General features: G+C 36.5%; 1 protein-coding gene across 5 annotated transcripts in view; it reads right to left on the bottom strand.

Annotated features, from left to right (window-relative positions):
• LOC125155173 (receptor-type tyrosine-protein phosphatase C-like) overlaps positions 1 to 15,618 on the bottom strand; it is a 68,084-nt gene that overhangs the window by 14,535 nt on the left and 37,931 nt on the right. For all 5 annotated transcript variants that reach the window (XM_047840105.1, XM_047840108.1, XM_047840107.1 and 2 more), the window contains 10 exons: positions 12,666 to 12,774; positions 11,857 to 11,891; positions 9,316 to 9,425; positions 8,777 to 8,867; positions 8,610 to 8,686; positions 4,601 to 4,637; positions 4,407 to 4,504; positions 3,573 to 3,698; positions 1,559 to 1,716; positions 1,199 to 1,334 (listed from right to left, as the gene is read on the bottom strand). In XM_047840105.1, coding sequence (XP_047696061.1) covers positions 1,199 to 1,334; positions 1,559 to 1,716; positions 3,573 to 3,698; positions 4,407 to 4,504; positions 4,601 to 4,637; positions 8,610 to 8,686; positions 8,777 to 8,867; positions 9,316 to 9,425; positions 11,857 to 11,891; positions 12,666 to 12,774 — 977 coding nt within the window. The remainder of the gene's footprint in view (positions 1 to 1,198; positions 1,335 to 1,558; positions 1,717 to 3,572; positions 3,699 to 4,406; positions 4,505 to 4,600; positions 4,638 to 8,609; positions 8,687 to 8,776; positions 8,868 to 9,315; positions 9,426 to 11,856; positions 11,892 to 12,665; positions 12,775 to 15,618) is intronic.

Here is a 15,618-nt window from a genome sequence, read left to right as displayed (position 1 = left end):
GCTTTTGTTCTCTCTGTCTCTTTTTCTCTCTCTGTCTCTTGAAAATGAATAAACATTTAAAAAAATAATAATAAATAAATTAAATTAAATGGCATAAATAATATCTTACATGTTTCATTTGGTGACTTTATTCACTCTTTGTTTTCATCTGAACATGTAACCAGATAGATAGGTACAGACTAAGATTATTCCTTTCACTGTAGCATAGCATGCAATTGTGTGTCCACGTATTGTTTGCCCTTTATCCCATAAAGTGCTTCCTTTTTTTCCCTTTTGCTAGTCTATCAATGCTGAATTTAACATTCTTTTTTTTTAAAGTTTATTTATGTATTTTGAGAGAGACAGAGTGTGCGTGTGAGCAGGGGAGGGACAGAGGGAGAAAGGGAGAGAGAATCCCAAGCAGGATCCTAGCTCTGAGCCCAGTGCAGGGCTCAAATTCACAAACCGTGACATGAGCCAAAACCAAAGTTAACCGACTGAGCCACCCGGGTGCCCCTAATGAACACTCTTGCACGTGTTTTTAGTTATGCACATTTATAAGTGCTTCCCTTGGGTATATACATACATGTGGAATTGCTGGGTCAAGTGCAGGTATTTTCAATAATAACCATCCCTTACAATTACTGGTTACATACTTGTGCCAGAGACTCGCCTATGCATTTTCCTTGGATTACCTTTTTGTCATAACTCTATAGGGTAAATATATCACTGTGTCCATTTTACAGATGACTTAACTGAGGCACAGAAACATTAGAAACTTGTGAAACTGTACATACCATTAAGAATTAACAGCAAGATAGGAACCTTGGAAGTCTACTTCAAAATCTGGGCTATTATTCACTCTACTACTCCGTGTCCCTAGCTCTAATTTTATGAGATGCTGTCAAATTAGTTATCAGTGTTTTTGTTTATTTTTTTCCTAACATGTGTAAATGGTATCTTATTATTAATTTGTGTGCTTGTTTGTTCACATATATTTATAATCATCCTTCTTCTGCAGGACTTTCAGCCACTAACACGAAATGTTCCTAACTATAATTGGTGCTTATCAATTGATTTAGTTTTCATGAAATAAAAAGAAAACTATTTTCACTCAGTTGAGAAGAATTTGGATTTCTTTTAAGATCACCATTCCCGCCACAAAAAGACTTCAGTCAAAAAGCAAAAGGGATAACAGTGATTGAAGGGGAGCACGTACCTCCACTTGAACCATCAGGCACCTCTGTCGCCTTAGCTTGACGACATAACCATAAACGTCCACTTTGTTCTCTGCCTCCAGGCCTTCTAGCATGGCGTCAATTCCAATATAAGTGCCTGTGCGTCCAACACCAGCACTGACAAAACAACAAGCGAACAAACAAACAAATAAACAAAGTGAAGGCATGATCATGGTGGGGAAATGAAAAGACAACAGGGGTGAAGCAGAGGAAAGGATAAAAGTCTCTCCTCACAGACTGTTTTCCAAAACAGCAATCGCCAAAGGGAAGGGTGTTCTCTAACAGCCCAAGAGGAAGAGTTGGGACAGCCCTGGTGCCGGCCTTGGGAGTTCTCCATGTACCTGCAGTGCACCACAATGGGGCCACTGAAGAAGTTGCTGAAAGCGTTCACTCTCCTTCTCAGCTTGAGGAGCAGGTGAGGATCCTCAGGAACCCCGTGGTCAGGCCAGCTGGTGAACTGAATGTGAGTCACCTCTCTTCCGGTTGCTTTTTCTTTTTTCTAGGGGAGAGATAATTTTTTCTCTGAGATGATTTTCTTGCAAGCAAATTATCTGACATAAATAAGTGGGGGCAGGGGGGAATCCAGTATCAAAAACTCCTCATGCAAAGGTTTTCAGCCATTATTACATTTTTTTCTTTCCAGTTAATCACCAGGAGTTGAGATGTCATGCAGGGGTGGCATGCACTAACCAGCAAGCAATAACTTACCAGCAAGGTAAGCAAGGTGTGGTAAGTTCGTGGAAACTGCTGGGAACTTTCATGCTGCCATGCCAAAACCAAACAGCAAAAACAAACACACACACCAAAAAATGGGAGTGTGGGTAGGTGGAAAAAGATGTGAAGTAAAGACCATTCTCACAGTTCTTTGAGATATTTCCACTTGGTAGGTCAGCAAATTTTCTTCATGTGAAGAAAGTCTGATTAATTGTTCTGTTAATGCTATACTTCTTAGCATTAGAAAGGTCAGCTCAGACTGTAGAGAGACAACTGAGGAAACTCAGCCCCAGACTACAGCTCGTATTTGTCCCAACTTCAAGATAATTACTACAAGATGAGTAATTCATAGTTCTCTGACCTGGTGTGAAGAAGAACCACCTACATTTAGGTAACAGAAGAAACAACAAGACTTGGGTGGTTGTAATTGTCTGATGGGAAATGATTATGTTAATTAAGAATAATGATGAGACTAATCAATACAACCAGATCTACATATTACCCATAAGTATGGATGGGGTGGGGGTCTCATGCCTAAGTCCATCATGTATTTAACCACAAACTATTGGTGGTGGAACCACTGTTCCATAGCCCTCTGTGGCCCATAGTAGTTAGTAATGCCATGGGAGCCTTAGAAGGCTTTGGAAGAAATATATAATTGAAAGGGGTTGTTTTTGCATCTTTAAACAGCTTTAAGATATATTCACATAGCATAAAATTCATTCATTTAAAGTATAATTTTTTTTATTATATTCCCAGACTTGTACAATCATCACCACTATCTGATTACAGGACGTTTTCATTACCCACTCCCAAAAGAAACTCTTACTGATTACAGCCATCCCTCTTCCTGCTTCACCTCCCTCAGTTCCAAGCAATCCTAACCAGCTTTCTGACTCCATAAATTTGCCTATTCTGGGGACGCCTGAGTGGCTCAGGCGGTTAAGTTATCTGACTCTTGATGTCGGTTCATGTCATGATCTCACAATTTGTGGGTTCGATTCCGACATTAAGCTTTGTGCTGACAGTGCAGAGACTGCTTGGAATTTTCTCTCTCTCTCTGTCTGTCTCTCTCTCTCTCTCTGCCCGCCCCACTCTATCTCTCTCAAAATAAATAAACTTTTAAAAAATTTGCCTATTCTGGATTTTTCATAAAAACAGTATCCTAGAACATGTGAGGACCTCTGTTTTAACTATTATCTAAAGCCCTACCGACTGTTTTTTTCCAAACTAACATTTTATCTTTACTACATAGTTAGTGCTTTGTATTTCTTACAGTAGTCTTTAATTGTGCCATGTGTATATTCTTTCCATAATGGTAATTAATAGACCCATAGAGAATAAGGGCCATTTTACCATTCATTCAATAATTCAGTCATTTATTCAACACACTTAAAGAGCTCTTTTCTTTATATGTCAAGAGTCATAGAATTATAAATACTTTTGATGGGACTTGGACAGACAGATCCCACTTTCACCAGTGATTTAACTTGACCTGCTGGCTTGTGTTCTAACCCAACTCCTCCTCCTGTAGGTTGTTAAAAATAATTTTTCTTAGATATAATTTCTCACATTTAATTCCATAATTGTATTTTTAGACAAACCGTATGAAAATAAAAATATGTGATAAAACAAACTCACGTTTGTAATGTTCAACTTCTGAATGATATAATCTGGACACCTTTTGTGCTCGGTGATCTTTACCACAACATCTCCAAAAGTCCGTGTGCCCTCTTCCATTGACGGCCAGTATTCTGCACACTTGTTCTATATTTTAAAAAATATTAATAATTTTTGTTTTTCATTTAAACAAATGTATGTATAAAGGCTCTTTAAAAAACAAAACAAAAATTATTCATCTGAAATTCTCAAAATATTCATGTATTCTCCTTTAAGTACATATACACCTTAAGCTGTGATGGTTGAAATGTATTCCATTTCCCATTAATGGCCCTGATAGATTTCCTTCATACTACGTAGCCAGAGGATGATCTTCCCAAGCTTAGCTGCATATTAAAAGGAGATGTGCTCAGTTGTCAGCAGAAATGATGTGGTTGCATGTGGTTAATTTCAGGCTGGAGGATAGGGAGGCTTTCACGCTTCCTAAAGTCCCATTACATGAATTACCACGTATCTGCCCAAGGACAGTTTTCTTTCAAGTATTCTCAAGTACTTGTGAAATCATTTCACAGAAATGCACTAAACTTGTAACAATAGTGCAAAGAAATAGGAGTCAAATGTAAGTCCAGCAATTAAGCAGAAGCACTTAAATTTTATTCATATATACATATATTTAGGTATGGACACTATTTTTCTACATGTGTAAAAAGTTCAAATCAAGTGTCATACTGATTAAAATAAAGAACTGTCTGTTTTTGTCATCCATCCAGCACGTGTGTGTGTGTGTGTGTGTGTTTTGAAATACGATTCAACACTCTCTTTTTCTAAACCCAACCTTTACCCTATGAATCCTACCCTGTTTCCTTCTTCACATCGAGTGACCATGACAATGACTGTGGCTTTCTGTTCCCAGATCATCCTCCAGAAATCATCAACAGTTTCATCCCTGGGACCTAGGAAGTAAATAAACACAAACTGATAAGAAATATCTTCTTAACTGCGCTATGAAACAATTTTCAAAAAGAGTGTTAAACTGTCAGATAAATTACCTTGTGCAGCAATGTATTTCCTGGGTTCTTTGAAACCCTGTTCAAAAAACACACAAAGGCATATCATTTACTGAACACTCAATTATTTCTTTATGTGCAAAATCATGAGTTAGAGGAAGTTAATTTAGATCCCCCGTCTCTTGGTTGTGGATTTCTCAGGACATTTTCAAATCATAAGGGGGATTTTATTAACTCATGGTCACCCTTTAAACTGCACCAAACATGTTAGCACTTACAAACACCATTCTTGACCTTTATGTATCTTTGCTATATATCCAAAACAATTTTGAAAACTGGACTTCATCCTCATCCTGTAAATTCATGCAGCAATTTACAAAAATAATCCAGACATTCTTATATTTTATGTCCTGACAACTCAGAGCACCGTCTGTTACAGTTTAAACCTTCTTACAAGCCATATTGTTGCTTTGGGGATTTTTACTCAATTTCTTTCAATAAATCATTGTGAGATATCCCCACACATCTACCTTTTAACTAGCGCTGGGATAGACCACCGATTCCCTAGACTCCTTTTCTGCCATTGTAGATAAGAGACAGAGTGACTTTAATTTCATTACCTACAATGTTTGCTTTTTCCACTCCTATTACCAAGGCAAAGAAGGATGACAGAGGCAAATAAGATATTGTGCTAGTTTCTTCCAAATTATCTCATATTCCTTAAATTCACCTGAGCAATCAGAGAAGCCCTTCAGAGAGATAACCTTCGCCCATTAGATGAAATATTGTTACATGGGCTAACCTTCTCCCATTAGGTGAAATATTGTTACATGGGCCACAAGAATTCAGGATTAATATTAGTAACTTCTTGAAACTTCTATCTCATGACATAGTATTATTTATACATTAGCTCATTCAACACTTATTTATTAACGGGCTACAATATGTCAAGTACCTATCTAAAAGCTGAGACACATTTTTCAGGAACTCCTAGTTCTGCTGGAGCAGAACTTATTTACTTATTTACAAATAAGTAAAAGTCAATACCATAATTCCCACATATATTTGAATAGGAAATATAAGGGGTTTTTCTCAGAGATTATCTAAATCCTTATAAAATCTTCTGTCAATTACTTTACTTTGAAAAACAACGTTTGGAAGAAACCCTATATACTAAAATAAAGTTTATCAATGCTAATTGTGAAAGCCTACAGAAGTCACCTGCAGAATCGGTTAAAATAGAGGTCAAAATTATGGCACAGTGCTAGTAATTATCTTTAGACAATGACCTCACATTTGTAACTGTTGCTTGTGATTATAAACAAGCCTTTGAGGATAATATTAAAAAGGAATGAAATAAGAAATGGTATAAGAATATCATAAGCACATGTCATTTGTTGCGTGGGATAGAGCTTACAAGGAGAACAGCAAGCAAGGATACAAAATTGTCATGTATCAAAGTTGATGGGAGGCAGGACATTAGTACAGGTTAAAGTGATGTCTTTAGGGACAGAATACTTGAGAAGAAAAGTCCCAGCCCTGCTTCTACTTGTAAAAATGTTTCATAAATGATCTGAGTAAAAAATATTCTTAAATATTTTTTTTTCATTTTACAGAATATGTGTGTAGAGGATTCAATAGCATTTTTCAAAACTCATATCTACTCAGAACGTCAGGGTGTGAGTTCATTTGCAAGTAAGGTCTTTGTGGAAGATAAGGCTATAGCCCTCTGAGGCTGGGCTCTAAATCTAATGACTGGTATCTTCTTTTTTTTTATGTATTTTTTTTTTTTTTACTTATTTTTGAGAGACAGAGAGAGAGAGAGAGAGGGAGGGAGGGAGAGAGTAGGAGCGGGGAAGGAGCAGGGAGAGAGGGAGACACAGAATCTGAAGCAGGCTCCAGGCTCTAAGCTGTTAGGACAGAGCTTGACAGGGGGTTTGAACTCACGAACTGTGAGATCATGACCTGAGCCGAAGTTGGATGCTTAACCAACTGAGCCACCCAGGAGCCCCAAATGGCTGTTGTCTTTATAAGAGAAAGGAGACACAGCGCTGTAGAATCACACAGGGAAGATCATGTGATCATAGAAGCACATTTGAAGGTGATACAGGCACAAGACTAGGAAGGCCAACGATTGCCAGGAACCACTAGAAGCTAGGAGAGGCAAAGAGCAATTTCCCCCAGACCCTTCAGAGGCAGCATGTCTCTGCTGACACCTTGATTTTGGATTTCTTGTCTCCAGAACTTTGAGAGAATACTTTTATGTTGTTTTAAGCCATCTTGTTTGTAATACTTTGCTATGTCGGCCCTAGGAAACTAAGATACCATGTGAATAAATAAATATATAAACAAACAAACAAACAAATTTAATTTGACCATTTTACCTACTCCACTAAAAATTTATATATTCATGTACATCGAAATAAGCAAACCTCAGTTTCAATATCTTTCTGCAAGAAAAGCTGGTGAATTGCCTTATAGCATAGTATACAATTTGTCTACTATTTGACTGTCAAAAAAAAATTTTTGGCATTCTTCATATATTGCTGGTGGAATGTAAATCGGTATGACCCAGTGGAAGACCATTTGGAAATACCTTTTAAAATTGCAAATGCATATTCTCTTTGGCCTAGAAATTCTTCTTTTAGTATTTTATCCTAGATACACTAAAACTCATTGTAAAATAGTAAGTCAAGATTTTCCATTGAACCATTGTTTATAACAGAAGATTCTAAACACATTTAATGTCCATTAATATAGGCACTTATTAACTAAATCACAATACAGCTATACCATGAATGACTAATAAAATATAAAAAATGCAGAAATTTTCTATGTCCAGGGTCAGCAAACTACAACTTATGTCTGATTTTGTTTAAAAAAAAAGTTTGGAATGCATTCACATTGTGTATGGAATTGTGGCCACTAAACTTCAGAGCTAAGTAGTTGTGACAAAAATGTTATGTCCTGGAAAATCCAAAATATTTGTTGCCTGGACTCTTACAGAAAAGATTTGCCAAACCCCGTTCCTGTAATGATATTATTGTAATGTATTGTAATTATTATAAGGATATATCCATATATATTTTTATTGTATCATTACTATATATATATATATACATATATATGTGTATATGTGTATATATACATATATGTGTATATATGTGATATACATATCACATAACTTTACAGGTTTATAAAGCATGGCACAGAAAAATGTGAATATTATGTTAACACTTTTGGATAAAGAGAAGATAACAAATGTTAGTGCCTTCGGACTGGATCAATAAGAAACAATATAGAGGTTACCTTGTGTAGTAGGTGGGAGCATTGCACAAATGGTAGATTGGGTGGAAAGAAGCTATTTTTCAGTCTCCCTGTTTTTACACTGCTGCTTATTCTTTTTTAAATGTGTGATGCATTACTTATTCAGCAATTATATAATAAATAACATTTTAAAATATTTTGGATAAATTAACCATATGCAACATTTATTTTTGGATAAATATGATGAACAAATGATCTGGGTCAATGAAGCATATCTCTGCTGAAATGCAATGTTATGTAATTGAAGAACAACAGGCTGGAGTCAGGCAGACCCGGGTTTGAATCCCAACTCAACTTTTTACTGATTGAATGAGGATAAGGATAACTAATTAACCAGAGTCTCCCAGTCTTCACCTCTACAGTGAGTATGGTGCACGTGGTCAGGGCAAATGTGGGGCTCTTATGAGAAATACATATACAGATCATTAAGACTAATATCCAGCACAATAGTAGGCACCAGAGTATTTTAATTATTAGTATCACTTTTGGTAGAGAAAAATTTTATAATATACCTAGCATGAATAACAAATAATAAATAACTATTCCTGTAGATATTAATGATTTTGTTGTTTATGTAAGTGACATGAGGAGTTTACTTCAAACTATTTCTAATAATATTTCTAAACTTTTGACATGACAAAGAAAGAACTGAATGGAATGTATAGATACAATGACAAAACAACAAAGACATAAAATAATCTAGCAGTTATGCGTTTTTACTCACGTCAATATAGCTGGCATTTATATAATTTGACCCTGCATCTCCACTTATATCAGAGAGTTCAACACGGTTGTAATCATCTGTTCAAAGAAAAGAAATATAAATAAGTGAAATAATGAATAACCAAGGAGCCTAAACATATAGAAATTCAATTCTCCATGAGTACTTACAAGGAAGGATGTCAACATAACGATTTTTGTTCTGGTTAAAGGGTTTTCGAGCATCCTTGATGGAAAACTTGCTAAATACCCGTGGAATGCTCTGAAAGACATAATGGTCCTTTGGGTCATGGCAGATTCAAGAAAAATAATTTCCCCCTTGTCACTTACCATTTTGAGCAAATGAGACATCCTGGAACGTATTTCTTTTTTGCTGATGAACAAGTTGCATGGAGTAATTGAAATTAACATTATTAGGAATTATGCAAAAAATACTAAAAATGAATGATGGGCTACTTTGAGAATAAAGTTGTGACACAACTTTATAACTAATAATGATACAATAAAGAATTATTTTGAAATATTTGCCAGTTTCATGACTATGACGATCTCTTCTGGTCTATAAATATCTGCTGATAATATCTGCTTTGACTATGTTGCTAGATTACGTAGAATAAATTATAAAGACAAAGCATTATATAATACATTTAAAATGGAATTATCCTGATAATTGAGTAAATTTCTCATCACGTATCAAGAAGAGCACACACCTGAAATTCAGCCAGAAACAGTCTTCCTTCATCAGCAATCTTCCTCTTATAAGTTTCCAACAAAATATCTGCATGGATTGGCTCCACACTCATCAGTTGCTTTTCATCATCTTTAAACATATTAAGGATTCATGACTAGGGTTATGTCCATCTTTCAAGTCTTCATACAAATTTCATTAAATTTATCGCTTGGATTAATCCTTTGCTTCTTCCCTTCTCACACATACTACCTGGAAAGTCTCAGTCACATACAAAGATTCACCTATGACTTCTAAATGTTGTACTCCAGCCTTCTTCTGGGCTTTATTTTAACCTTTCAATCTCCCAGATTTTCCAAAGGGTTATCCCACATGTACATCAAAGTCAAAATGCCCAAAGTAAAAATCATTTTTCCTTTACTCCAGTATTTCAAATCTCAGTAAACAAGATGACCATTCACAAACTAATTTAAGATGGAAACTTCCACAGTTATAGATTTCTCCCTCCCTCTCCATATCCAGTAGGTGACTGGGTACTTTCCATCCCTCTGCCAGTGGTCAGGTGCAGGCAGGCCTCCTCATCCATGTAACTACATCTTCCCAAGTCCTCTCCTTGTCTCTAGTTTTTCCCCATACTGATTTGTCTTTTAAACTGCTGCAAATTAGTCTTCCGAAATAAAATAAAAGCATGCAACTTTACTTGTTAAAAAAAAAAATCTGACACTCTTATTAGTGTTTCATTGACTAAATGCTAAGGTTTGAACACATAACGTAATATAACAATTACCATACTTATTTATCTATATCATAGTTATTATTTTTTCCTTTCATTATTTCCATGTTTAAGTTATCATGAAATTTTGTAAACAGACAAGTAAGAGAATATGATTAATATCCTTATACTCAAGACTCAGCTTAATTTGCTAATCCCTTTATACTAGGCTATGAACAAGTTGTGTTCATGTGTTAGGCCTCCAGAGTACGAAGCACTTTATATGGTATGCTTGCTTAATAACTTACTAAGGAGTAAGAATACATATTAACCATAAAGAGCTACAATTGTATATGGCTCCTGAAAAGCAAAGTTTCAGAAAATTAAGCGAATATAAACTGCCACTCATGTAAAAAATGTGTTTCTCCTATTCACGTCAATGTTCTCTATCAGATGATGCAAGACGATGTCCATTAAGGTTGCACATTTGTCTTAGTGTCTGCAGAAATTTCCGTCCAAATACAGCTATCAAATTGGCCATGTACAGTCACTTCTTTGGGTTGTTGGGAACCTCTGGTATTCATTCGTTCTGAACTCAAGGCCACCTTTGAGGTTTTAGAGGGTTTGGGTAAGTTCTAATGCATGCCAATGGACAATTAGTATGAACTTTGAGATAAAATGCTTCTTTGACCCTCCCTAGTCTGCCCTGACACCTTGAAATTGACTCCCCTTCTCTGCTCAGGTACTTGTTACTCTTGTGCTCTTCATTCTTCCCTCAGGCTTTCAAAACTAATCCTCAGAACATTTCATCTCATTCATCTATGCATTCATTGACATTTATTGAATTCCATATACTCACATAGATACTCGGGATAGAGCAGTGAAATGAGGGGGGAAAAAATCTCCTTACTTTCGCATCCCTAGCTTACATTCTAGTCATGGGAGGATAGTTAACAAATAAAATAGATAATGCAATATCAAGTAGTGATAGATTTTGCAATGGAAAATAAAGTCAATGAGAGGTTCCAAAGAACCAACACTAAAGCTTTTGTTTACTGATTTGGTACCTGCTCTTGCAGAGGGAAAGCTTTCAGAGATAAGTTAAAACAAGACAGAAGAGTTCTTAAATTTCTCCTGTCTTGACTATGAGGAGACAGATCATTTTATTTATTGTAAACAGTTTCAATCTTTACCTCTATCCCCTTTAATGGATCAAAATCACATTTAAAAAATGAAAGAAACAATGTACAGGCTAAAAAGAAGGGGAAAAATGGAATTTCTTTTCCTCTCTTAAGTCAAATTGCATTTTTTGTCATGTCCTTAAATGGGCCTTATGTGGAAACAGCCACCATCCCACCTTTTAACCTTTGCAGAGACTTGAGCACACTTACTAGCTCTATCTCTATGTGACTTTTTGTTTACTCTTGTACTCCCTTATTTGTTGGTCTAATGTCTCCCCACAATCTTAGGTGACTCAGATGCCTGCCTTTCCCACTCACAAGCTTCTATCTTCTATCTTTCTCTAGAAGCATACACATTCAACCACTATGGCATTTACCAAGTCGTTGTCATATTTGCTGATACTTCTGCCTTCCTCTATTAGATTTTCAACCCTTTAAGAGCAGGGTCTGTGGCCTATCACTACCATATATTCAGCTCTGGCACAATACTTGCCATATACTTGGAAATTCATAGTACTTACTAATTGAATAAATAGATAAGTGAATCTAAGGTTCTTCATTGTATCAACAGAGGAAGTCTAGGTTAGATAAAAAATGTTGAATTCTTATTTAAAACGAATAGATTCAAATATGAGGAGGATATTCATCAGTAAAAAACTGGTATACTTACCCCTTTCAACAAGTTCCTGCTGTTCATCTATATCACTGTGAAAATAAGAAACGTAAGTGTCTATATTTTTTAAGAAACATAGAATTCAATTGGGATTCGATTTATATTTAATGAATGTATTGAAGGAAGGAAGGAATGGAAGAAACATAGAATTCAATTGGGATTTTTTTTAAGAAACATAGAATTCAATTGGGATTCGATTTATATTTAATGAATGTATTGAAGGAAGGAAGGAATGGAAGCAGGAAGGATAAAGAAAGAAGAAAGGACAAGAGAAGGGGAGACAGGAGAAGGAAGGGAAGGGAGGGGGAAGGGGATGAGGAAGGGGAGGAGAGGAGATGGAGGAGAATGGAGGGAAAGAAAGAAAAAGGAAGGAAGGAAGAAACCAACCAAGGGTTGTCTGCTAAACTCAGGTAAGTGACTAAATTATTTTATTTTAAAATTCTTGTTTTTCATAAAATATGGTTGTTCCTGGCCCAAAGAAATACATATACTTCCCTAGATACTTCTTTCTTTTCTTTTTGCCTCTATCATTTCTACATCCCTTTGACCCACTTTTAACTAAAAGAATAAATACCTATTCTCTTCCTTTGTTATTATTAAAAAAAATCTATAACAGTATTACTGTAGAAAATGTTACTATTTACTACAAACCAACAAGACGTTGCGAAGTTTTTGATCAAAAGTTCACTGATGAACTGGACTTAATGCTACTTCTCATTCTATACGTAACTGGTTCTAAACTTGCCTCATAGATAGATGTTTTCATCATTATTACTACTATTTTTCATTTTGAAATCAACTCTTACCTGGATCTTCTGTTGCGCAGGTCATAGATTTTGTAGAGAACGAAAAGCAGGGCTAAGAATGTCACAATGATCAGAAATACCAGAAATGCAATCAATGCTTTAGAATTATCTAGAAATGAAACATAACACATGAAAGGAGATTATTATGTCAAATACATTGCTGGGTTCTTTGAGTAATCACCTTTAACATACTTTCATTTTTATTATGTCCATGTCTTTTGAGGCTTTCAAACAAACACATTTTTTAGAATGAGACCAAACACAATAAATTCCTGATATTGTGTATTTTGCCCATATTATTCAAAACAAATAAAAACATCTTATATTTTAAGAAAGCAATTAGAATACAGAAGAGAAACTCTCCTTCCACAAAACACTATTCTTTTATGCGATACTATCATTTAGACTTAATTCTCTTTCTTTCAGTCACTCCATTTGGAAGGGATTAGAGAGGGAGTCTAGTTATTATAGATCTCAGAGAGAAACTCATTTGGTGTAACTTTATGTGCATAAGTAGATAGCCTCCCACAAAGATCACAAAGGCTTCTGTCCCACACAGATAAACTTTCTTACCATTGAGGTATAAAATCAATTAACCGAGGGACAAAATTGTTTCGTTCTACCGTTAGGATTACTTATCCTGATGTAAATGTTCACCAGGGTTTAATGGGAAATCATACCCTCTTCTGGAGAAGGACAGAGAAAAGACAGTGTACTGGAAACATCCTTTGCCCTGGGGGAGTATTTCCTACTTTTCATACACAATGAAAGGGCAGAGAGGAATGCAGTGAAACCAGGGCCTCACTTGGGAGCTAGACTGCTTCGGTTCCAACCTAGCCGTACCACTTCCTAGGTGGGGCCTTGGCTAGAATCTTCATTATGTTTGTGACTCCATTCCCTAATTCCAAAAATGAGGTTAAATGAATTGATTTACAATAAACACTTGGCACGCTGTCTTGGACATACAAGGACTAATTACTCACTATTCGGAAAAAAAAAAAGTTTTGAGTCCTACTGTGTGCCAAACACTGATTTAGTTACATAAGATATCTCGGAGAACAAAACAAGGATCCGTGTCCTCATGGAAATGACCTACTGACACGACAGACACTTAACAGTGCACATAATAAATAAGCAGATGGTAACGTAGGCTAGAAGATGATAAAGACTGTGAGCAGGTGAGAGAGTTAGCTAAGCAGATATCTGGAGGCTGCCTGTTTGAGGCAAAGGAAGGATAGGGCAAGAACCCACAGGTAGGAGCATGGCCGGCATGTCCAAGGAATAGCCAGAATGCCAATGTGGCTGGAGTGGAGCCAGTGAAGGGTAGCAACAGGAGTTGTCACGTAAGAGTATGACGCAGAGAGGGGAGAGGCAAGGGCCAGATTTGTAGGGCCTGGAAGCCATTTTAATGATACATCAGCTTTTTTGTTACACAGGCAGCACCTGCAGGATTTTGAACAGAGAAGTGATATACTCTGACTACACATTTTACAGGTTTTTAGGACTACTCGTTGAGAATGCCATAATCCAGCCAAAATATGACAGTGGTTCATACCAGTTTGGTGGCTCTAGAGTGAGTAGAAATAGTTACATGAAGTTATAATTAATGGACATCAGGAAGACTGTGGGTGCAGCGGAGAGCAGGAGCTCACTTTTGGATTTGTGAATTTGAAAAATAATTAGACAGCCAAGTGGAGATGCCAAATAGGAAGCCTGAACATGCAAATGTGGAACTCTTGTACCATAAATCTTGCAAGAAAGGGTCTGGGACTGGACATAAATTTGAAAGCTTTCATCATGGAGCTGTTATTTAAAGGTAGAAGATTGAATAATTCACCAGGAAATTAAAATTAGATAGAAAGGAAAGAAATCCCAAGACTAAGTCCTCGGACACTCTAATATTAAAAGTTTGGAGAGGAAAGATAGAACCAGGAAAGGAGACTAACAAGTGAAATAGAAGAAAATTTAAGAGCGTGTCCAGGAAGCCAATTTAAAAGGAAATCTTTCAAGGAGGAGGGGGTAATCAACTATGATGAATGGTGTTGATAAGTCAAATTCAATGAGGACTGAGAATTGACCTTTTGATGTACTATCAGAGAGGGCATTGTTGGATTTGACAAGAGCGATTCAGTGGAATAGGCAGGCCCAAGAGAAAAATAGGAAAAGAACCAGAGACAGTCAAAATACAAATCTCTTTCATAGAAGCTTTACTGTTGGGAGGTGGGGGGGTGTGGAGATGAAATAAAGGGGTGGCTGAAGAGGAAATAGTGTCAAAAGAAATATTGTGGTTGCTGTTTGTTTTCAACAATTGCATACCGATTAGACTTATCTAGCACAGAAGGGAAATAATGATGCAGGAGAGAGAAAAGAAAGCTGTTGGATGTGGGAATTGGGCGATTGATGGGATCAAGGGATTCAAGAATAATTTCAAGGGTGATCATAATGATTGATTATGAGTTTACATTGTATATGGAGGGATTGGAGGATACCAAAGGGATGTGGAGTGGTGCACCAGTGTTATATATTGCTACTATGGTTTGCTCTGGCTAATGCAGATAGGAAAGGAAATGATGTTCTTACTATTTTAGATGAGGAAATTGAAATTCAGTCATCCTAAATCATGGTTTTTTTTTAACTTTTTAACGTTTATTTATTTTTGAGAGACAGAGAAAGAGCACGAGCATGGGAGGGCAGAGAGAGAGAGGGAGACACAGAATCTGAAGCAGGCTCCAGGCTCTGAGCTGTCAGCACAGAGATCAACGGGGGGCTTGAACTCACAAACTGTGAGATCACGACCTGAGCCGAAGCCAGACACTCAACCGACTGAGCCACCCAGGTGCCCCCTAAATCATGTTTTTAAAACAATATAGGAATAATACATTTGAAGCAGTTTGGTAAGACTGAGAAGACTGGGTATGCTGGGTATTTAATCAGTCCTCCTTTCTTTCTTGTG

Source organism: Prionailurus viverrinus, chromosome F1 (genome assembly GCF_022837055.1).
Source record: "Prionailurus viverrinus isolate Anna chromosome F1, UM_Priviv_1.0, whole genome shotgun sequence".
In the NCBI taxonomy this organism is placed as follows: Eukaryota; Metazoa; Chordata; class Mammalia; order Carnivora; family Felidae; genus Prionailurus; species Prionailurus viverrinus.
The sequence above is the reverse complement of the archived record's forward strand: the minus strand, read 5'-3'. Positions and strand labels throughout refer to the sequence as shown.